We start from the raw sequence: 22,883 nt of genomic DNA, 5'->3' as shown, positions 1-22,883 counted from the left end.
CCATAGTGCTCAGAGCCATTTCAACCATTTTTTGATAATTGGTTATGGAGCAGCGAGTGTATTTTAACAGGGTCTTCACGAGAAGCAATTTCTCGTTCTCTTTCGATTAAATACGAACAGTTTTAAAGACACGGACAAGGAGACATTTTCAGTATCACTTTATGCGTTTGGTCGTTAATTAGTCGATAGTTATGAATATTAAATTATTTGTGATAATAAAAATTTTTAGACTGGCAAATAACATTCGAAATTTAATAAAAGTTCAGCCGATTACACATGTTTTCCCAGTATACCAACTGTGATATAAATAGTAAAGAAAATGACCGTGTTGAAAATATAAAAAAACAGACGAACGGGATTCGATCCAGTGAGTACGTGGCTTGAATGCAAACCATTCGGCTACCGCCGCTTCGTGGTAAAAATGGCCACACACAGATTTACATATCTGACAACGGAAATTATCTTGCGATTTTCTCAGTAACACTTCAGAAGTACGCGCTACTGCTTACACATTTTGTTGTCCTCATGGAGTACTACGAGTCTACGAAGTTTGTAGTAAATGCGCGTTCTAAACGTCGTGGCATCCCCTTGTAAATCAAATCAAACATGCGCATACTAATTCACATCATGGCCCGCGGCCAACCGTGCAGTTTGAATGTCCTAACGCAAACCGTTCAGAAATGTGACGATTTTCTTTCATATACACTCCTGGAAATTGAAATAAGAACACCGTGAATTCATTGTCCCAGGAAGGGGAAACTTTATTGACACATTCCTGGGGTCAGATACATCACATGATCACACTGACAGAACCACAGGCACATAGACACAGGCAACAGAGCATGCACAATGTCGGCACTAGTACAGTCTATATCCACCTTTCGCAGCAATGCAGGCTGCTATTCTCCCATGGAGACGATCGTAGAGATGCTGGATGTAGTCCTGTGGAACGGCTTGCCATGCCATTTCCACCTGGCGCCTCAGTTGGACCAGCGTTCGTGCTGGACGTGCAGACCGCGTGAGACGACGCTTCATCCAGTCCCAAACATGCTCAATGGGGGACAGATCCGGAGATCTTGCTGGCCCAGGGTAGTTGACTTACACCTTCTAGAGCACGTTGGGTGGCACGGGATACACGCGGACGTGCATTGTCCTGTTGGAACAGCAAGTTCCCTTGCCGGTCTAGGAATGGTATAACGATGGGTTCGATGACGGTTTGGATGTACCGTGCACTATTCAGTGTCCCCTCGACGATCACCAGTGGTGTACGGCCAGTGTAGGAGATCGCTCCCCACACCATGATGCCGGGTGTTGGCCCTGTGTGCCTCGGTCGTATGCAGTCCTGATTGTGGCGCACACCTGCACGGCGCCAAACACGCATACGACCATCATTGGCACCAAGGCAGAAGCGACTCTCATCGCTCAAGACGACACGTCTCCATTCGTCCCTCCATTCACGCCTGTCGCGACACCACTGGAGGCGGGCTGCACGATGTTGGGGCGTGAGCGGAAGACGGCCTAACGGTGTGTGGGACCGTAGCCCAGCTTCATGGAGACGGTTGCGAATGGTCCTCGCCGATACCCCAGGAGCAGCAGTGTCCCTAATTTGCTGGGAAGTGGCGGTGCGGTCCCCTACGGCACTGCGTAGGATCCTACGGTCTTGGCGTGCATCCGTGCGTCGCTGCGGTCCGGTCCCAGGTCGACGGGCACGTGCACCTTCCGCCGACCACTGGCGACAACATCGATGTACTGTGGAGACCTCACGCCCCACGTGTTGAGCAATTCGGCGGTACGTCCACCCGGCCTCCCGCATGCCCACTATACGCCCTCGCTCAAAGTCCGTCAACTGCACATACGGTTCACGTCCACGCTGTCGCGGCATGCTACCAGTGTTAAAGACTGCGATGGAGCTCCGTATGCCACGGCAAACTGGCTGACACTGACGGCGGCGGTGCACAAATGCTGCGCAGCTAGCGCCATTCGATGGCCAACACCGCGGTTCCTGGTGTGTCCGCTGTGCCGTGCGTGTGATCATTGCCTGTACAGCCCTCTCGCAGTATCCGGAGCAAGTATGGTGGGTCTGACACACCGGTGTCAATGTGTTCTTTTTTCCATTTCCAGGAGTGTAGTTCATAAGTTGTCACCAGTATATTTACAGGCGCCAGCACCTATAACTTTGCAGCTCTGTAGCAACGTTGTATGACGTTTCCGGACATCTCAAACATGGTCTACTAAGTCCCTTCTACGACCTCCAGAAGTGAGTAACATGATTTCTGAAACATCCTGAGGACTGACTCGTAACTGTAAACAGGTTTTCTACCCTAGTAGTAATGAAATACATACGCATAACATTTTAGATATAGGAGACATACCTCATCTTTTTCAGAGTTACGGCGTACATTTTGACTCTGTTGATAATTTCAATAGTATGGAAATGCAGGCTCTACCAGCATGTACATCACAACCAATCGACATGTCATTAATGAAAACACTACTTCCAATCATTCAACTTACGCCGATTGTGGGCAATCACACGCATGTTCGTCTGGAGCCGTTCTTGTGAGTCGTGCGCTGCAGAAGGCACGGTACCTCTTATCGCAGAGACGTAAATTATGCAGTCCGCTTATTATAAACTTGCACAGTAATTACAGTACTACAAATCTGAAGTTAAACAAAATTACAGACATTTTATAACGATTGTACAGTAATAATAGCTGTCAATATACCAGTTTCCACAAAGGAGTTGGGGGACTGATGACCTTCGCTGTTTAGTCCCCCTTAAACATCCCAACAACCACCACCACCACCACAAAGGAGCAACATCGTCTTTGAGTAAAACATTGCTAAAAGAATTATTCTGCACTGTACGTCATAGTAATTCGATTTAAAAGCAGATGTATGGACATCAGACAAACCGGTTCGTTTCCGCATTATGAGAACTGTTTTCCGCGTCCGGTCGACATGCGTTACATACCCTCCACTGCAGGTGCTGCCACCTACCACCTGTGAGCGGTTATTGCATGTTGACGTCGAACATAGCCGGTGGTCGCATTAACGTGACTGGACCGTGTGATTCTGCTTCATGTAGGTACGGAATATATTGTCGCAACCACTATACAGGGTGGTCCATAGATCGTGACCGGGCCGAATATCTCACGAAATAAGCGTCAAACGAAAAAACTACAAAGAACAAAACTCGTGTAGCTTGCAAGGCGGAAACCAGATACCGCTATGGTTGGCCCACTAGATGGCCATGCCATAGGTCAAACGGATATCAACTGCGATTTTTTAAATAGAGACCCCCATATTTTATCACATATTCCTGTAGTACGTAAAGAAATATGAGTGTTTTAGTTGGACCACTTTTTTCGCTTTATCATAGATGGCGCTGTAATAGTCACAAACATATGGCTCACAATTTTAGACAAACAGTTGGTAACAGGTAGGTTTTTTAAATTAAAATACACAAGTAGTTACGTTTGAACATTTTATTTCGGTTGTTCCAATGTGATACATGTACCTTTGTGAACTTATCATTTCTGAGAACGCATGCTGTTACAGCGTGATTACCTGTAAATACCACATTAATGCAATAAATGCTCAAAATGCTGTCCGTCAACCTCAATGCATTTGGCAATACGTGTAACGACATTCCTCTCAACAGCGAGTAGTTCGCCTTCCGTAATGTTCGCACACGCATTGACAATGCACTGACGCATGTTGTCAGGCGTTGTCGGTGGATCACGATAGCAAATATCCTTCAACTTTCCCCACAGAAAGAAACCCGGGGACTTCAGATCCGCTGAACGTGCGGGCCACGGTATGGTGCTTCGACGACCAATCCACCTGTCATGAAATATGCTACGCAATAGCGCTTCAACCGCACGCGAGCTATGTGCCGGACATCATGTTGGAAGTACATCGCCATTTTGTCATGCAGTGAATCATCTTGTAGTAACATCTGTAGAACATTACGTACTAAATCAACATACACTGCACCATTTAGATTGCCATCGATAAAATGGGAGCCAATTATCCTTCCTCCCACAATGCCGCACCATACATTAACCCGCCAAGGTCACTGATGTTCGACTTGTCGCAGCCATCGTAGATTTTCCGTTGTCCAATAGTCCATATTATGCCGGTTTACGTTACCGCTGTTGGTGAATGACGCTTCTTCGCTAAATAGAACGCGTACAAAAAAATCTGTCACCGTCCCGTAATTTCTCTTGCGCTCAGTGGCAGAACTGTACACGACGTTCAAAGTCGTCGCCATGCAATTCCTGGTGGATAGAAATATGGTACGGGTGCAATCGATGTTGATATAGCATTCTCAACACCGACGTTTTTGAGATTCCCGATTCTCGCGCAATTTGTCTGCTACTGATGTGAGGATTAGCCGCGAGAGCAGCTAAAACACCTACTCGGGCATCACCATTTGTTGCAGGTCGTGGTTGACGTTTCACATATGGCTGAACACTTCCTGTTTCCTTAAATAACGTAACTATCCGGCGAACGGTCCGGACACTTGGATGATGTCGTCCAGGATACCGAGCAGCATACATAGCACACGCCCGTTGGACATTTTGATCACAATAGCCATACATCAACACGATATCGACCTTTACCGCTATTGGTAAACGGCCCATTTTAACGCGAGTAATGTATCACGAAGCAAACTAAAACATTCATATTTCTTTACGTTTTAACTAGGCTCTTTAGGTTTTTATGTTGGTAACGCCACGTAGCGCTCTGTATGAAAATCACTGACTGTGCTGTGTGCAGCCTGTGGCTGGTTGGCATTGTTGGAATATTCGCTATTGTAGCGTTGGGCAGCTGGATGTGAACAGCGCGTAGCGTTGCGCAGTTGGAGGTGAGCCGCCAGCAGTGGTGGATGTGGGGAGAGAGATGGCGGAGTTTTGAGAGCGGATGATCTGGACGTGTGTCCATCAGAAGGAGTAAATTTGTAATACTGCATATCATGAACTGATATATATATATATATATATATATATATATATATATATATATATATATATATATATATATAAACATTTGAACATTATTAAGGTAAATACATAGTTTGTTTCATTTGCTAACTATGCCTATCAGTAGTTAGTGCTTTCAGTAGTCTTTTATTTAGCTCGCGGTATTGGCGCTCTCTGTATTGCAGTAGTTCGCGTAATGAAGATTTTGTGAGGTAAGTGATTCATGAAAGGTATAGGTTATTGTTATTCTTTTGTAGGGATTATTGAAAGTCAGATTGCGATGCGCTAAAAATATTGTGTGTCAGTTTAGTGTTGATCAGAATAAGTAAAGAGAGAAATGCCTGAGTACGTTCAGTTTTGCTCACCTGCTAGAGAATCAAATAACGTAGAGGTTTTCCAGCACTGTCATTTACAAATTTTTTCTAAGAGGTTGTTTCAACGTACTACACGAATATGTAATAAAAATGTGGGTTCGTATTTAAAAAAACGCAGTTGATATCCGTTTGACGTATGGGAGCGCCATCTAGTGGACCAACCATAGCGCCATCCGGTTTCCACCTTCAAGCTAGACGAGTTTCGTTCTTTGTAGTTTTTTCGTTTGACGCTTATTTACGTAAGAATGTTAAGATATTCAAAGTAGATTTCTCGTGAAACTTCCGGGTAGATTAAAACTGTGTTCCGGTCCGAGACTCGAACTTCGGACCTTTGCCTTTGGCGGGCAAGTGCTGTACCACCTGAGCTACCCAAGCACGACTCACGTCCCTTCCTCACAGCTTCACTTCCGCTAGTGCCTGTGCCTGGAAGTTTTATATCAGCGCAACACTCCGCTGCAGAGTGAAAATTTCATTCTATATTTCTCGTGTTATTTCGATCCAGTTCCAATCCAACAAACAGAACAGATATGTCGGGAAGACTCAACATTATATACCGCTTCAGAGAGAGAGAAAGAGAGAGATAGGTGGGGGGGGGGGGGGAGTGGGGAGGGAGATGAGAGAGGAGGGAAGGAGTATTCCTAGAGAACTGCGACAACTCTGGTGGAAGCAATATCTATATATCCCTCCGCCACACACCGTCAGGGGGCTTGCGGAGTATGGATGTAGATGTAGATGTACATCTATTTTCATTTATATGACTGCTCTGCGATTCACACTGAAGTCGCTGGCAGACGGTTCTTGGAGCCATCTTCAGGCTGTTTCCCCACCGTTACACTCTCTAATTGCTCATGGGAAAAATGAACACTAAAATATTTTCGTGCGAACTCTGATTTCTCTTATTCTATTGCCATGATAAAATCACCCTATGAAAGGTGGCGCTCCTAAAATATTTCCCCATTGAGAGGACAATCTTGACAAATTCCGTGAAAAAATCTTCGCCCCAACCCAACACGCTTTTGTTTTAATGCCTGCCACCCCAGCTCGCTTATAATATTCGTGACACTCTCTCTCCTATTTCGCGATGATACATGCCCTTCTTTGAACTTCCTCGATGTCCTCCTCCAATGCTATCCGGTAAGCATCCCACACAGAACAGCAACACATTAGCAGAGGACGGAAAAGCGTATTGTAAGCAGTCTCTTTAGTAGATGTGTTTCAGTTCCTAAGTGCTCTGCCAATATAACGTTGTCTTTGATTTGCCTTCCCCCACAACATTATCGATTCAATTTAAGTTGTTCCAAATTGTAATTCCTAGGTATGTTGTTGAACTGACAGCATTTAGATTTGTCTGACTCATTGTGTAACTGAAATTTAACTGATTGCTTTTGGTACTCATGTGGATGACCTGACACGTTTCTTTATTTGGAGTCAAATCCCACTTTTCGCACAATACAGATATGGTGTCTAAGTCATTTTGTAATTCGTTTCCATCTTCTTATGATATTGGTGTATAGTGTGTGGTGTATTGAACCGGGGACCTAGAAACGACGGAGAGGTTTTGTCCTGCCATAACCCTCAGTGGTTCATAACCCCACAACAGGCCACAGCAGTCCACCCACCCCACCGAGCCCTGGGTGGTTGTACGGTTTGGCCCCCAGTGGATGCCCCCCCCCCCAACCTTGGGAATGCCTCATAAACCAGACAAGTGTAGCCCGAAATGTTTGCGTGGTAGAGTAATTATGGTGTACGTTTATGTGGAAATAGTGTTTGCGCAGCAATTTCCGACATAGTGTAACTGAGATGGAATAAGGGGAACCAGCCAGCATTCGCCGAGGCACATGGAAGAGCGCCTGTACTTTCGCCAGTACCTCATATCTTACCTTCCAAACTTCACAGAAGCTCTCCTGCGGTACATGCAAGACTAGCGCTCCTGGAAGAACAGATATCGCGGAGACACGGTTTAGCCAAAGCTTGGGGTTTATTTTGAGAATGACCTATCACTCTGCTGTCTGGAAGGCAAGATGAGTTATTGGCAGAAATGCAGCTGTCAGGCCTGGTTGTGAGTCGCAGAGTAGCTCGGTAGGTTTACCTTCCAAACTTCACAGAAGCTCTCCTGCAGTACATGCAAGACTAGCACTCCTGGAAGAACAGATATGGCGGTGACATGGTTTAGCCAAAGCTTGGGCTTTATTTTGAGAAGGACCTATCACGCTGCTGTCTGGAAGGCAAGATGAGTTATTGGCAAAAATGCAGCTGTCAGGCCTGGTTGTGAGTCGCAGAGTAGCTCGGTAGGTTTACCTTCCAAACTTCACAGAAGCTCTCCTGCGGTACATGCAAGACTAGCACTCCTGGAAGAACAGATATGGCGGTGACATGGTTTAGCCAAAGCTTGGGCTTTATTTTGAGAATGACCTATCACTCTGCTGTCTGGAAGGCAAGATGAGTTATTGGCAAAAATTCAGCTGTCAGGCCTGGTTGTGAGTCGCAGAGTAGCTCGGTAGGTTTACCTTCCAAACTTCACAGAAGCTCTCCTGCGGTACATGCAAGACTAGCACTCCTGGAAGAACAGATATGGCGGTGACATGGTTTAGCCAAAGCTTGGGCTTTATTTTGAGAATGACCTATCACTGTCTGGAAGGCAAGATGAGTTATTGGCAAAAATTCAGCTGTCAGGCTTGGTTGTGAGTAGCAGAGTAGCTCGGTAGGTTTACCTTCCAAACTTCACAGAAGCTCTCCTGCAGTACATGCAAGACTAGCACTCCTGGAAGAACAGATATGGCGGTGACATGGTTTAGCCAAAGCTTGGGCTTTATTTTGAGAAGGACCTATCACGCTGCTGTCTGGAAGGCAAGATGAGTTATTGGCAAAAATGCAGCTGTCAGGCCTGGTTGTGAGTCGCAGAGTAGCTCGGTAGGTTTACCTTCCAAACTTCACAGAAGCTCTCCTGCGGTACATGCAAGACTAGCACTCCTGGAAGAACAGATATGGCGGTGACATGGTTTAGCCAAAGCTTGGGCTTTATTTTGAGAATGACCTATCACTCTGCTGTCTGGAAGGCAAGATGAGTTATTGGCAAAAATTCAGCTGTCAGGCCTGGTTGTGAGTAGCAGAGTAGCTCGGTAGGTTTACCTTCCAAACTTCACAGAAGCTCTCCTGCAGTACATGCAAGACTAGCACTCCTGGAAGAACAGATATGGCGGTGACATGGTTTAGCCAAAGCTTGGGGTTTATTTTGAGAATGACCTATCACTCTGCTGTCTGGAAGGCAAGATGAGTTATTGGCAGAAATGCAGCTGTCAGGACTGGTTGTGAGTCACAGAGTAGCTCGGTAGGTTTACCTTCCAAACTTCACAGAAGCTCTCCTGCGGTACATGCAAGACTAGCACTCCTGGAAGAACAGATATCGCGGAGACATGGTTTAGCCAAAGCTTGGGGTTTATTTTGAGAACGACCTATCACTCTGCTGTCTGGAAGGCAAGATGAGTTATTGGCAGAAATGCAGCTGTCAGGCCTGGTTGTGAGTCACAGAGTAGCTCGGTAGGTTTACCTTCCAAACTTCACAGAAGCTCTCCTGCGGTACATGCAAGACTAGCACTCCTGGAAGAACAGATATCGCGGAGACATGGTTTAGCCAAAGCTTGGGGTTTATTTTGAGAACGACCTATCACTCTGCTGTCTGGAAGGCAAGATGAGTTATTGGCAGAAATGCAGCTGTCAGGCCTGGTTGTGAGTCGCAGAGTAGCTCGGTAGGTAGAGCACTTGTCTGTCAAAGGCAAAAGTCCCAAATTCGAGTCCCTGTTGGAACACACTTTAATCAGCCACGAAATTTCATATCAGGACACACTCCACTGCAGAGTTCATTCTGGAAACAAAGGAGAGACTGCTTGTGAGCCATGTACATCCATCTAGAGAAACGATTCACCGTTTAAGGAGTCATGGGCCAAACAGAGTCTTGGGTCATACTATGAAATATTTATACAGAGTACGAAAAAGTCTGACAAATGTATATCAAGATCTGCGAAATCAAGTAAGAGTAAATAATATACTACATGATACTGTTGGAAGCAAAGACCACTGGTGAACTAAGTAACAGATAAAGGCATGGCAAGGGAAAACTCGACAGTACATGATAGTGTGAGGCACATACTGTGCAGTGAATATCACCGAGGATTCACCTATACCGAAATTAGTCCCTACACAGAGGATGACCGCAAGCAAAAACCAGTGGCAGAATCAGCAGGAAGAATGTGAACTCGTGTGTGACCTATGCGGTTCTTCCTGCAAGGGCAGGCTGCTGGATTTTTTCTGTGGTGGATCCATTATAAAGTCCCACTGGGTGACTCCACTGGTTCTGCAGATGATGGTGGTTGCACATCGGTTTGGCCCCACCACAGGGCTGATGGGTGGTGTGATGGGTTTGCTTGGGCATGGTATGGGATTACTACAACTCCAGTTCTAGACAATTAGCACGCTTTCTCCCAGCAGCCGGGGACTCTGTCGTATAGACGTAAGTAATGATAGCGTAGATTACAGACATAGAATTCTACAAGAGGGTCTTCCTAAGGCATACAACTTGCCTGGCAATGAGGTGTTACGATGGTTAATATTAGCAACTGTCAATAAACCAATTTTTGCTATGGTAGTTTAGGTGCCAAACAATTTAGCTTTCTTTCTTCCGTAACTGTATCCCATGTCTTCATGGGGCAGCAGGCTAGTCTGAGTTTGGTGATGTTGGTGATACAGGGTCGCCAGATGCACTTCCCATCACCAACTCTCCATCTCCTGTCATCCTCCTCCCCACTGGGGCGGAATTTCTGTATCCCATCTGTCTAGCTACTGCACCACTGCAACAGTGTGAGAACGCTTTTAAAAATGTTCACTATCATTTAAATACGGAAGAACGTGGGTACCAGCCTGTACAGTCTAAGACACTAAGTCATATGTAAAACTCGTAATTTACCAGGTGGATTCGATCAGGGGCCTATGTGCCTCCCTGAAATATATCCCCGGTGATGCATGTGGACATACAGTTGCTGAGAGTCTACAAGTGCGAGAGTTACTGCACAGTCGTCTTAACAGTTCATGCATCCAGGCTGCTGACAAAACTAGTGTACAGATAATAGAAATTGGAGATGTATTAGATGACGATCAGTTTGGCATTAGGAATCGTGAGAGAAGCAGCGGTAACCTATAGGGAAAGACGGGTAATATACACTCCTGGAAATTGAAATAAGAACACCGTGAATTCAGTGTCCCAGGAAGGGGAAACTTTATTGACACATTCCTGGCGTCAGATACATCACATGATCACACTGACAGAACCACAGGCACATAGACACAGGCAACAGAGCATGCACAATGTCGCCACTAGTACAGTGTATATCCACCTTTCGCAGCAATGCAGGCTGCTATTCTCCCATGGAGACGATCGTAGAGATGCTGGATGTAGTCCTGTGGAACGGCTTGCCATGCCATTTCCACCTGGCGCCTCAGTTGGACCAGCGTTCGTGCTGGACGTGCAGACCGCGTGAGACGACGCTTCATCCAGTCCCAAACATGCTCAATGGGGGACAGATCCGGAGATCTTGCTGGCCAGGGTAGTTGACTTACACCTTCTAGAGCACGTTGGGTGGGACGGGATACATGCGGACGTGCATTGTCCTGTTGGAACACCAAGTTCCCTTGCCGGTCTAGGAATGGTAGAACGATGGGTTCGATGACGGTTTGGATGTACCGTGCACTATTCAGTGTCCCCTCGACGATCACCAGTGGTGTACGGCCAGTGTAGGAGATCGCTCCCCACACCATGATGCCGGGTGTTGGCTCTGTGTGCCTCGGTCGTATGCAGTCCTGATTGTGGCGCTCACCTGCACGGCGCCAAACACGCATACGACCATCATTGGCACCAAGGCAGAAGCGACTCTCATCGCTGAAGACGACACTTCTCCATTCGTCCCTCCATTCACGCCTGTCGCGACATCACTGGAGGCGGGCTGCACGATGTTGGGGCGTGAGCGGAAGACGGCCTAACGGTGTGCGGGACCGTAGCCCAGCTTCATGGAGACGGTTGCGAATGGTCCTCGCCGATACCGCAGAAGCAACAGTGTCCCTAATTTGCTGGGAAGTGGCGGTGCGGTCCCCTACGGCACTGCGTAGGATCCTACGGTCTTGGCGTGCATCCGTGCGTCGCTGCGGTCCGGTCCCAGGTCGACGGGCACGTGCACCTTCCGCCGACCACTGGCGACAACATCGATGTACTGTGGAGACCTCACGCCCCACGTGTTGAGCAATTCGGCGGTACGTCCACCCGGCCTCCCGCATGCCCACTATACGCCCTCGCTCAAAGTCCGTCAACTGCACATACGGTTCACGTCCACGCTGTCGCGGCATGCTACCAGTGTTAAAGACTGCGATGGAGCTCCGTATGCCACGGCAAACTGGCTGACACTGACGGCGGCGGTGCACAAATGCTGCGCAGCTAGCGCCATTCGACGGCCAACACCGCGGTTCCTGGTGTGTCCGCTGTGCCGTGCGTGTGATCATTGCTTGTACAGCCCTCTCGCAGTGTCCGTAGCAAGTATGGTGGGTCTGACACACCGGTGTCAATGTGTTCTTTTTTCCATTTCCAGGAGTGTACAATAGGTACCAGAGCTAAGAGGGAATAATAGGAGTGGAAGACCAAGAAACAACTGCTCCGATTAAAAAGGGCGCCCCTACTGTTCAATCTGTACATCGAAGAAGCAATGATGGAAATAAAAGAAAGGTTCATGAGTGGATTTAAAATCAAGGTGAAAGGATATCAGTGATATGATTCGCTGTTGATGTTGCTATCCTGGTTGAAGAATTATACGATCTGCTGAATGTAATGAACAGTCTAATTAGAACACAATACTGACTGATAGTAAACTGAAGAAAGGCGAAAGTAATGAGAAGTAGCAGAAATGAGAACAACAGAAAACTTAACATCGCAACTGGGGAGGACGAAGTAGATGAAGTGAAGGAATTCTGCTACAAGGGCAACAAAATTATCCATGATGTATGGATCGCAGACGACATAAAAGGTAGACTAGCACTGGCAAAAAGGGCATTGTTGATCAAGAGAAGTCTGCTAGCATCAAAGATATGCCATATTCTGATGAAGTATTTTCTGGCAATGTGTGTTTGAAGCACAGAATTTTATGGTAGTAAGACATGGACTACTGGAAACCTGGAAAAGACTCAATGCATTTAAGATGTGGTGCTACAGAAAAATGTTGAAAATTAGGTGGACTGATTAGGTAAAGAACGAGGAGGAGAATTGGCGAGGAAAACACTGACAAGAAGATGGGCCAGCATGGTTTTACATCTGTTACGACACCAGAAATAACTTCCATGGTACCAGAGGGAGCTGTACAGATAAAAACCGTAGGGGAAAACAGAGACTGGAATATATCTAGCAAATAGTTAAGGAAATGGAAATAAGCGTTTGGCGTCATTGGCCGGGAGGCCCCTTACGGGGGCAGGTCCGACCACCTTGGTGCGGGTCTCATTACATTCGACGCCACATTGGGCGACCTGCGCGCCGGATGGGGATGAAATGATGATGAAGACAGCACAACACCCACTCCCTGAGCGGAGAAAATCCCCGACCCAGCCGAAATCGAACCCAGGCCCATAGGACGGCAATCTGTACACGCTGACCACTCAGCTATCGGGGCACACAATAGTTAAGGATATAGGTTGCAAGTGCTACTGTGAGATGAATACTTTGGCAAAGGAGAGGAATTCGTAGTGGTCTTCAACAAATCAGTCAGAAGACTGACAAGTCAAAAAAAAAATTCATACAGATCGATGAAGCGTCTTTTTCTTGTGTTTTTTAATATTTAATTTTACCCATTATTGAATGTGTTCTGACTACATTACAAATCTTGGGGTGAATGTCTGGTTACTGTTGTATATAAGGTGATGCAGCTGTTAGAAATAAGACCTGAATTTGGTTTGAAGTGTGGAGGGTCGGGATTGTAAGCAATAATAAATAAGTAAACAGATGTTGGGTATTGTTGAATGCTCACCTGCGACCGGACGAGGCGGTGTCTGCGGCTGCTGCCGACGAACGAGGTGACGGTGGTGACGCCGGCGCCGGATGCCTTATCGGGGGCCTGCCCTGGGGGCGGCGGCTCGCCCCCACCCCCGCCTTCCGCCCCCGGCACGTCGAGGCACGCGGCGGCGGGCGATGCGGCCGGCGCAGACATGGCCGCCGGGGGAACCCCAGAGCCAAGGCTGGGGAATCCTGGGCCCACTGAGACGCACATGCCTGCAACAGGGGGTCAGGCGTGCCAACTACGAACAGGCTGTGTTTATCGGAACTCTTAAAATGACAACAAAGTTTATATATCTACGCCAGAAAAATGGCTATGTTTCAGATGGTTGCCAGGGCTTAGTAGTATTACCTATTTTCAGGGTGTTACAAAAAGGTACGGCCAAACATTCAGGAAACATTCCTCACACACAAAGAAAGAAAATATGTTATGTGGACATGTGTCCGGAAACGCTTACTTTCCATGTTAGAGCTCATTTTATTACTTCTCTTCAAATCACATTAATCATGGAATGGAAACACACAGCAACAGGACGTATCAGTGTGACTTCAAACACTTTGCAACAGGAAATGTTCAAAATGTCCTCCGTTAGCGAGGATATATGCATCCACCCTCCGTCGCATGGAATCCCTGATGCGCTGATGCAGCCCTGGAGAATGGCGTATTGTATCACAGCCGTCCACAATATGAGCACGAAGAGTCTCTACATTTGGTACCGGGGTTGCGTAGACAAGAGCTTTCAAATGCCCCCATAAATGAAAGTTAAGAGGGCTGAGGTCAGGAGAGCGTGAAGGCCACGGATTTGGTCCGCCTCTACCAATCCATCGGTCACCGAATCTGTTCTTGAGAAGAATACGAACACTTCGACTGAAATGTGCAGGAGCTCCATCGTGCATGAACCACATGTTGTGTCATTCTTGTAAAGGCACATGTTCTAGCAGCACAGGTAGAGTATCCCGTATGAAATCGTGATAACGTGCTCCATTGAGCGTAGGTGGAAGAACGTGGGGCCCAATTGAGACATCACCAACAATGCCTGCCCAAACGTTCACAGAAAATCTGTGTTGATGACGTGATTGCACAATTGCGTGCGGATTCTCGTCAGCCCACACATGTTGATTGTGAAAATTTACAATTTGATCACGTTGGAATGAAGCCTCATCCGTAAAGAGAAAATTTGCACTGAAATGAGGATTGTCACATTGTAGGATGAACCATTCGCAGAAGTGTACCCGTGGAGGCCAATCGGCTGCTGATAGTGCCTGCACACGCTGTACACGGTACGGAAACAACTGGTTCTCCCGTAGCACTCTCCATACAGTGACGTGGTCAACGTTACCTTGTACAGCAGCAACTTCTCGGACGCTGACATTACGGTTATCGTCAACTGCACGAAGAACTGCCTCGTCCATTGCAGGTGTCTTCGTCGTTCTAGCTCTTCCCCAGTCGCGAGTCGTAGGCTGGAATGTTTCGTGCTCCCTAAGACGCCGATCGATTGCTTCGAACGTCTTCCTGTCGGGACACCTTCGTTCTGGAAATCTGTCTCGATACAAACGTACCGCACCACGGCTATTGCCCCGTGCTAATCCATACATCCAATGGGCATCTGCCAACTCCGCATTTGTAAACATTGCACTGACTGCAAAACCACGTTCGTGATGAACACTAACCTGTTGATGCTACGTACTGATGTGCTTGATGCTAGCACTGTAGAGCAATGAGTCACATCTCAAAAAAGCACTGAAGTCAATATTACCTTCCGTCAATTGGGCCAACTGGCGGTGAATCGAGGAAGTACAGTACATACTGACGAAACTAAAATGAGTTCTAACATGGAAATTAAGCGTTTCAGGCCACATGTTGCCATAACATCTTTTCTTTATTTGTGTGTGAGGAATGTTTCCTGAAAGTTTGGCCATACCACTTTGTAACACATTGTTTAACATGTAAGCACACATGTGGTGTAAAGTATACACCACAGTAGCAACATTGGCAACAGTGACAACATTGTTATATAAATTCTACAACAATGGCCTTTGATATACGTTTCAATAAACTGTCCCTCCTTGTAACAATGTGTAAGTACTGCAGTTTCACACACTAATTGTTGAGTAAATGTGTGACTCCAATTGGTTAATAATTAAAAAAATGTGCATACCGTAATGAAGCCACTGACTTTTGAAATAGAGTGCAGAATTGTGCAACATAAAGACATGGAGTCTTACATAAAGTCTAAGGCGCTGCAGTCATGGACTGTGCGGCTGGTCCCGGCGGAGGTTCGAGTCCTCCCTCGGGCATGGGTGTGTGTGTGTGTTTGTCCTTAGGATAGTTCAGGTTAAGTAGGGTGTAAGCTTAGGGACTGATGACCTCAGCAGTTAAGTCCCGTAAGATTTCACACACATTTGAACGTTTTCTTACATAAAGCATCATCCAAACGAATGTTAGATAAATAAGGGGACCACGCTGATATCAGACCTTTATAATTTTTTATATTTCGGTCACGTGAAGTTCAGAACTCAAATACACCTCTCCCGAAGCAGTTGGATGCAACTCTCAAAAATTCTCAAGAAAATAGACTTTGAAGTTTTCCAAACTTGCTTAATGTGCTAACGCAAGGACGAACAGTGTGGTGGTTCTGGGGCAGAGTGCTACAACTTACGGCGCAAGGCTTTGGGTTCGAAAGAAAGGTGTTCTACGATTATTTCTGTGAAGGGTAGAGCACATAATGTGCAGAAGAATCGTGATCGCTCGATCCAGTCTCTCTCCCGTAATTATTTTTTCTCTTTCCCGTTTGCAGTTCGGATACTTACGTCATTTTAATATACACGGTGACTCACTAACTTTTGCCACCTAGAATAGGTTAGGTTAGATTAATGTTTAACGTCCCGCCGACAAAGAGGTCATTAGAGACGGAGCGCAAGCTCGGGTTAGGGAAGGATTGGGAAGGAAATCGGCCGTGCCCTTTCAAAGGAACCATCCCGGCATTTGGCTGAAACGATTTAGGAAAATCACGGAAAACCTAAATCAGGATGGCTGGAGACGGGATTGAACCGTCGTCCTCCCGACCTAGAATAACTCTGGAAGTATGACAGGAGCTCAAAAGTTTGTGGGAAAAAAGTTGTGTGGAACAATGGGGGCCATAATATGACATTGGTTTTTTGGTGCTAGGTGGGGTCGCTTCAGAGATATGAAGGTAAACTTTGTTTTTTTAAAATAGGCTGCTATAGTTTGGTTGGTTGGTTGGTTGTTTGGGAGAAGAGACCAAACAGCGAGGTCATCGGTCTCATCGGATTAGGGAAGGATGGGGAAGGAAGTCGGCCGTGCCCTTTCAAAGGAACCATCCCAGCATTTGCCTGGAGTGATTTAGGGAAATCACGGAAAACCTAAATCAGGATGGCCGGACGCGGGATTGAACCGTCGTCCTCCCGAATGCGAGTCCAGTGTACTACCACTGCGCCACCTCGCTCGGTCGTATAGTTTGGTACTTATTTTCTGATAGCGACCTGCGAGACGAATGCAATGATGTCTAACAGTAAGGTTTTTGAAAGTCAAAAAGGCGGCATGAACGCCCATTTGCAGAAGACGTTCGAAGTGATGACCTTTGGTATCAATGCAGTGCTTCAGTCTACTTATCATGGACTGAGTGGTATTCCTTATCACATCGTCACTTATCGAAGCACATGCTCTGACAATTCTCTCTCGCATATGTTCAGGTGTAGTTGGAACGTGTTTATAAACAATGTCTTTTACGAAGCCCCACAAGAAAAATATTAGAGGCATCAAGTCTGGTGAACGAGCCGGCCACGACACATCTCCTCCACGTCCAATCCAACGATTTGGGAATTGTTTCTGCAACTCATTTCTAGCCATCAGCGAAAAATGTGCCGGACATCCATCATGTTAATACCACTTTCTGTTCCTTGTTCCTAAAGGTATTTCTTCAAATAACAGACCTAATGTTTCTTGCAAGAATGTAGTGTACTTCCTACCATGTCTCTGAAGCAACCAAAAACCAACGTCATATTATGGCCCCCGTTGTCCCACGCGACTTTTATCCGACAAATTTTTCAGCTCCAATCATACTTTCGGAGTTATACCTGGTGGCAACAGTTAGTGACTCACCCTTTATAATTCACCAAATACATGCTAATTAACACATCTAATTGTCATTTTTATGAAAAATTCACATATTCTTATTTCTTATTATATGTTGTTGTTGTTGTGGTCTTCAGTCCTGAGACTGGTTTGATGCAGCTCTCCATGCTACTCTATCCTGTGCAAGCTTCTTCATCTCCCAGTACCTACTGCAACCTACATCCTTCTGAATCTGCTTAGTGTATTCATCTCTTGGTCTCCCCCTACGATTTTTACCCTCCACGCTGCCCTCCAATGCTAAATTGGTGATCCCTTGATGACTCAGAACATGTCCTACCAACCGATCCCTTCTTCTGGCCAAGTTGTGCCACAAACTTCTCTTCTCCCCAATCCTATTCAATACTTCCTCATTAGTTATGTGATCTACCCATATAATCTTCAGCATTTTTCTGTAGCACCACATTTCGAAAGTTTCTATTCTCTTCTTGTCCAAACTATTTACCGTCACTTCCATACATGGCTACACTCCATACAAATACTTTCAGAAATGACTTCCTGACACTTAAATCTATACTCGATGTTAACAAATTTCTCTTCTTCAGAAACGCTTTCCTTGCCATTGCCAGTCTACATTTTATATCCTCTCTACTTCGACCATCATCAATTACTTTGCTCCCCAAATAGCAAAACTCCTTTACTACTTTACGTGTCTCATTTCCTAATCTAATACCCTCAACATCACCCGACTTAATTCGACTACATTCCATTATCCTCGTTTTGCTTTTGTTGATGTTCATCTTATATCGTCCCTTCAAGACACCATCCATTCCGTTCAACTGCTCTTCCAAGTCCTTTGCAGTCTGACAGAATTACAATTTCATCGGCGAACCTCAACGTTTTTATTTCTTCTCCATGGACTTTAATACCTACTCTGAATTTTTCTTTTGTTTCCTTTACTGCTTGCTCAATATACAGATTGAATAACTTCGGGGAGAGGCTACAACCCTGTGTCACTCCCTTCCCAACCACTGCTTCCCTTTCATGTCCCTCGACTCTTATAACTGCCATCTGGTTTCTGTACAAATTATAAATAGCCTTAAGCTCCCTGCATTTTACCCCCGCCACCTTCAGAATTTGAAAGAGAGTATTCCAGTCAACATTGTTAAAAGCTTTCTCTAAGTCCACAAATACTAGAAATGTAGGTTTGCCGTTCCTTAATCTATTTTCTAAGATAAGTCGTAGGGTCAGTATTCCCTCACATGTTCCAACATTTCTAAGGAATCCAAACTCATCATCGCCGAGGTCGGCTTCTACCAGTTTTTCCATTCATCTGTAAACAATTCGCGTTAGTATTTTGTAGCTGTGACTTATTAAACTGACAGTTCGCTAATTTTCACATCTGTCAACACCTGCTTTCTTTGGGATTGGAATTATTACATTCTTCTTGAAGTCTGAGGGTATGTCGCCTGTCTCATACATCTTGCTCACCAGATGGTAGAGTTTTGTCAGGACTGGCTCTTCCAAGGCTATCAGTAGTTCTCATGGAATGTTGTCTACTCCCGGGGCCTTGTTTCGGGGCCTTGTTTCTTTCAGTGCTCTGTCAACTCTTCAAGCAGTATCGTATCTCCCATTTCATCTACATCATCTTCCATTTCAATAATACTGTCCTCAAGTACATCGCCCTTGTATAGACCTTCTATATACTCCTTCCACCTTTCTGCTTTCCGTTCTTTGCTTAGAACTGGTCTCATAGATTCCAAAAACAACTGATATTGGTCCACAGAAAATCCACATGCGAGTGGCATTTCCGCTACATGCATTATGGGGCCCATATTTTTTGAAACTCGGAAGACCCAACGAGGTTAGCCGAGAGCGCTAATGCTCTGCTTCCTTGACTCGGACAGGCGCGCCGGCCCCAGATCGAATCCGCCCTGTGGCTTAACGACGAGAGCCAAACCTGATAGCCAGCCTGGACGTGGTTCTTAGGGGGTTTTCCACATCCCACTAGCTGAATACTGGGCTGGTCCCCACGTTCCGCGTCAGTTACACGACTCGCAGACATTTGCAACCGTTCGCACTGTTCCATGGCTTACACCGTCTGCCCCAACAGCTGAGTGGTCACCATGACGGACTGCCGTCCTACAGGTCTGGGTTCGATTCCCGGCTGGGTCGGAGATTTTCTACGCTCAGGGACTGGGTGTTGCCTTGCATCATCATTTCATCCCCATCCGGCGCGCAGATCGCCCAATGTGGCGTCGAATGTAATAAGACCTGTACCTAGCTGGCCAGACCTGCTCCGCAACGGGCCACCCAGCCAATGATGGCAAATGCTCATTTCCATTTTCTTGGCTTACACTACACGCAGACAGATGGAGTACACTAATTCCGTCCCAGGGGTTCAGGGAGGAGGCAGGAAGGGCATCTCGCCACCCTCTGCAACTAACACTGTCGAATGAATAGTACCACAGCGGACCCCGCGTGACGCGAGACAATGGCCGCAAGGAAGAGAAATATTTTGAGACTCGGAGTGTGGAACGTCAGATCCCTTCATCGGGCAGATTGGTTAGAAAATTTAAAAATGGAAATGAATAGGTTAAGGCTAGATATAGTGGGAATTAGTGAAGTTCGGTGGCAGGAGGAACAAGACTTCTGGTCAGGTGAATACAGGGTTATAAATACAAAATCAAATAGGGGTAATGCAGGAGTAGGTTTAATAATGGATAAAAAAATAGCAGTGTGGATAAGCTACTACGAACAGCATAGTGAACACAATATTGTAGAATATTGGCATATCGGGAAAGTTCTGGCCAAGTATGCGATCGAAACAACCTTCAGACCAACCAGGAAGATTAAGGAACATTTAAGGACTGCAAAAGATGCCCGACATGCCCTAGCAACAACTGGGGTACACAAAATTCCATGCAGTTCTGCACAAGTACACATTGGAACAACGAAAAAAGAAGTGTAAACACCCGCTTAGCCGAACATAAAAGAAACTGTCGCTTATGACACATCGAAAAATCGCTCGTAGCTGAGCGTATTTTTTCGAGATGGGAACCACGAAATTAAATTTAATGAGACAAGCGTTCTAGCACGAACATCCCATTATCACGCGCGCATGTATAGAGAAGCAATAGAAATTCACAAACACCATACCAATCTTAACACAATAGAGGAAGTTTCAAAATTAGACAAAATGTGGATGTCGACGTTGCGCCAGCAGAATGACAATCGATTACTCTTAATCGAGAGTGATGACGCCTTCCAAAGATAGGCATTCTGTGGGCATGGTGGTGCCCTCTACACGCACTATAAATGCGACAGTACCTGCAGCCTCAGTGGCAGTAGCCGGATGACCTCAGAAGATGTCTCCTGCAGCTGGAGACGAAACGTCAGGTGGAAATTTTAGACGAGGTGCATTCAAGTTCTAAGACCTCCGATTTTTTTTGTCCAGACTGGAAAGATATAGAAACATGCGCATTGTTTTAAAATGAGGCCGCGTTCATTGTCAATACATCCCAGAGATGGCAGCACCGTATGCAGATGGAATTTTACCGCCAGCGGCGAGAATGAGAACTGTTTTAAATACCTAAAATGGCGACGTTTTCCTTACTTGAAAAGCGTGCAATCATTCGTTTTCTGAATTTGCGTGGTGTGAAACCAATTGAAATTCATCGACAGTTGAAGGAGACATGTGGTGACGGAGTTATGGATGTGTCGAAAGTGCGTTCGTGGGTGCGACGGTTTAATGAAGGCAGAACATCGTGTGACAACAAAGCGAAACAACCTTGGGCTCGTACAAGCCAGTCTGACGACACGATCGAGAAAGTGGAGAGAATTGTTTTGTGGGATCGCCGAATGACTTTTGAACAGATCGCCTCCAGAGTTGGCATTTCTGTGGGTTCTGTGCACACAATCCTGCATGACGACCTGAAAATGCTACAAGTGTCATCCACGTTGGTGCCACGAATGCTGACGGACGACCACACGGCTGCCCGTGTGGCACGTTGCCGAGCAATGTTGACGCACAACGACAGCACGAATGGGACTATCTATTCGTCGGTTGTGACAATGGATGAGACGTGGATGCCATTTTTCAATCCAGAAAAAAAGCGCCAGTCTGCTCAATGGAAGCACACAGATTCACCGCCACCAAAACAATTTCGGGTAACCGCCAGTGCTGAAAAAATGATGGTGTCCATGTTCTGGGACAGCGAGGGCGTAATCCTTACCCATTGCGTTCAAAGAGCACTACGGTAAAAGGTGCATCCTACGAAAATGTTCTGAAAATTAATTCCTTCCTGCACTGCAACAAAAACGTCCGGGAAGGGCTGCGCGTGTGCTGTTTCACCAAGACGACGCACCCGCACATCGAGCTAACGTTACGCAACAGTTTCTTCGCGATAACAACTTTGAAGTGATTCCTCATGCTCTCTACTCACCTGACCTGGCTCCTAGTGACTTTTGGCTTTTTCCAACAATGAAAGACACTCTCCGTGGCCGCACATTCACCAGCCGTGCTGCTATTGCCTCGGCGATTTTCCAGTGGTCAAAACAGACTCCTAAAGAAGCCTTCGCCGCTGCCACGGAATCATGGCGTCAGCGTCGTGAAAAATGTGTACGTCTGCAGGGCGATTACGCCGAGAAGTAACGCCAGTTTCATCGATTTCGGGTGAGTAGATAATTAGAAAAAAAATCGGAGGCCTTAGAACTTGAATGCACCTCGTACATCGACCACGGCCTCTCAGCCCGGAAGTTTTAACTGAAGATTGTCTGTTGTATCTGTATTTAATGGTGATTTGCTAAATTGTAACTCACTGCGAAAACTATTATTTACACAGTTGTTTATTCCTTCATTAATAAGATGTGATTGTTTTGTTTATTGTTGAGTCTGGAATTAATGGTTTGAAACAAATTGTGTGTAACCGAATCTTGCCTTCCCTTGACTACCAGGTTTCAAACACGCCTGTATTTTAACTGCAGCGTACTCCGCAGGCTGAATGCCGGCAGCGAGAAGTTGCCCTCGGTAGGAGCGGGGAGTCACGAAATGGAGCGACGTTTATTCCGGCAGCGGCGCTCAGCCGCTTCGGTGGCAGAAACCGCTGCCGGAATGATGAGTTTGGCCCCTTTAAACAGAGCCAATCTCGGCCCTGGAACGGCCCGATAGGGCCCAGTTATGGCTTTTTATGGCGAATGCAAAGGGCGCGGCGCACGGCGGCGTTAACTTTTTTTTATGGAGTCGCGTCTTTGCTGGAGCACGCCAAGCAGGGATTATTTCCAGCCTTGATTACTCCTGGCCGCACTGGAGCGCTGGAACGGCGGCCATTAAGAGGTCGTTAACACTGAGG

General features: G+C 46.3%; 1 protein-coding gene across 1 annotated transcript in view; it reads right to left on the bottom strand.

The window, feature by feature from the left end:
• Positions 1-22,883, bottom strand: part of LOC126108235 (uncharacterized) — an 839,799-nt gene that overhangs the window by 39,958 nt on the left and 776,958 nt on the right. Inside the window, exon 5 of the mRNA XM_049913465.1 lies at positions 13,414-13,655. Within this exon, the coding sequence (XP_049769422.1) occupies positions 13,414-13,655 (242 nt within the window). The remainder of the gene's footprint in view (positions 1-13,413; positions 13,656-22,883) is intronic.

This window comes from Schistocerca cancellata, chromosome 11 (assembly GCF_023864275.1).
Source record: "Schistocerca cancellata isolate TAMUIC-IGC-003103 chromosome 11, iqSchCanc2.1, whole genome shotgun sequence".
Taxonomy (NCBI): Eukaryota; Metazoa; Arthropoda; class Insecta; order Orthoptera; family Acrididae; genus Schistocerca; species Schistocerca cancellata.
Note: the sequence above shows the minus strand (reverse complement) of the source record. Positions and strands in the feature narration are given on the sequence as shown.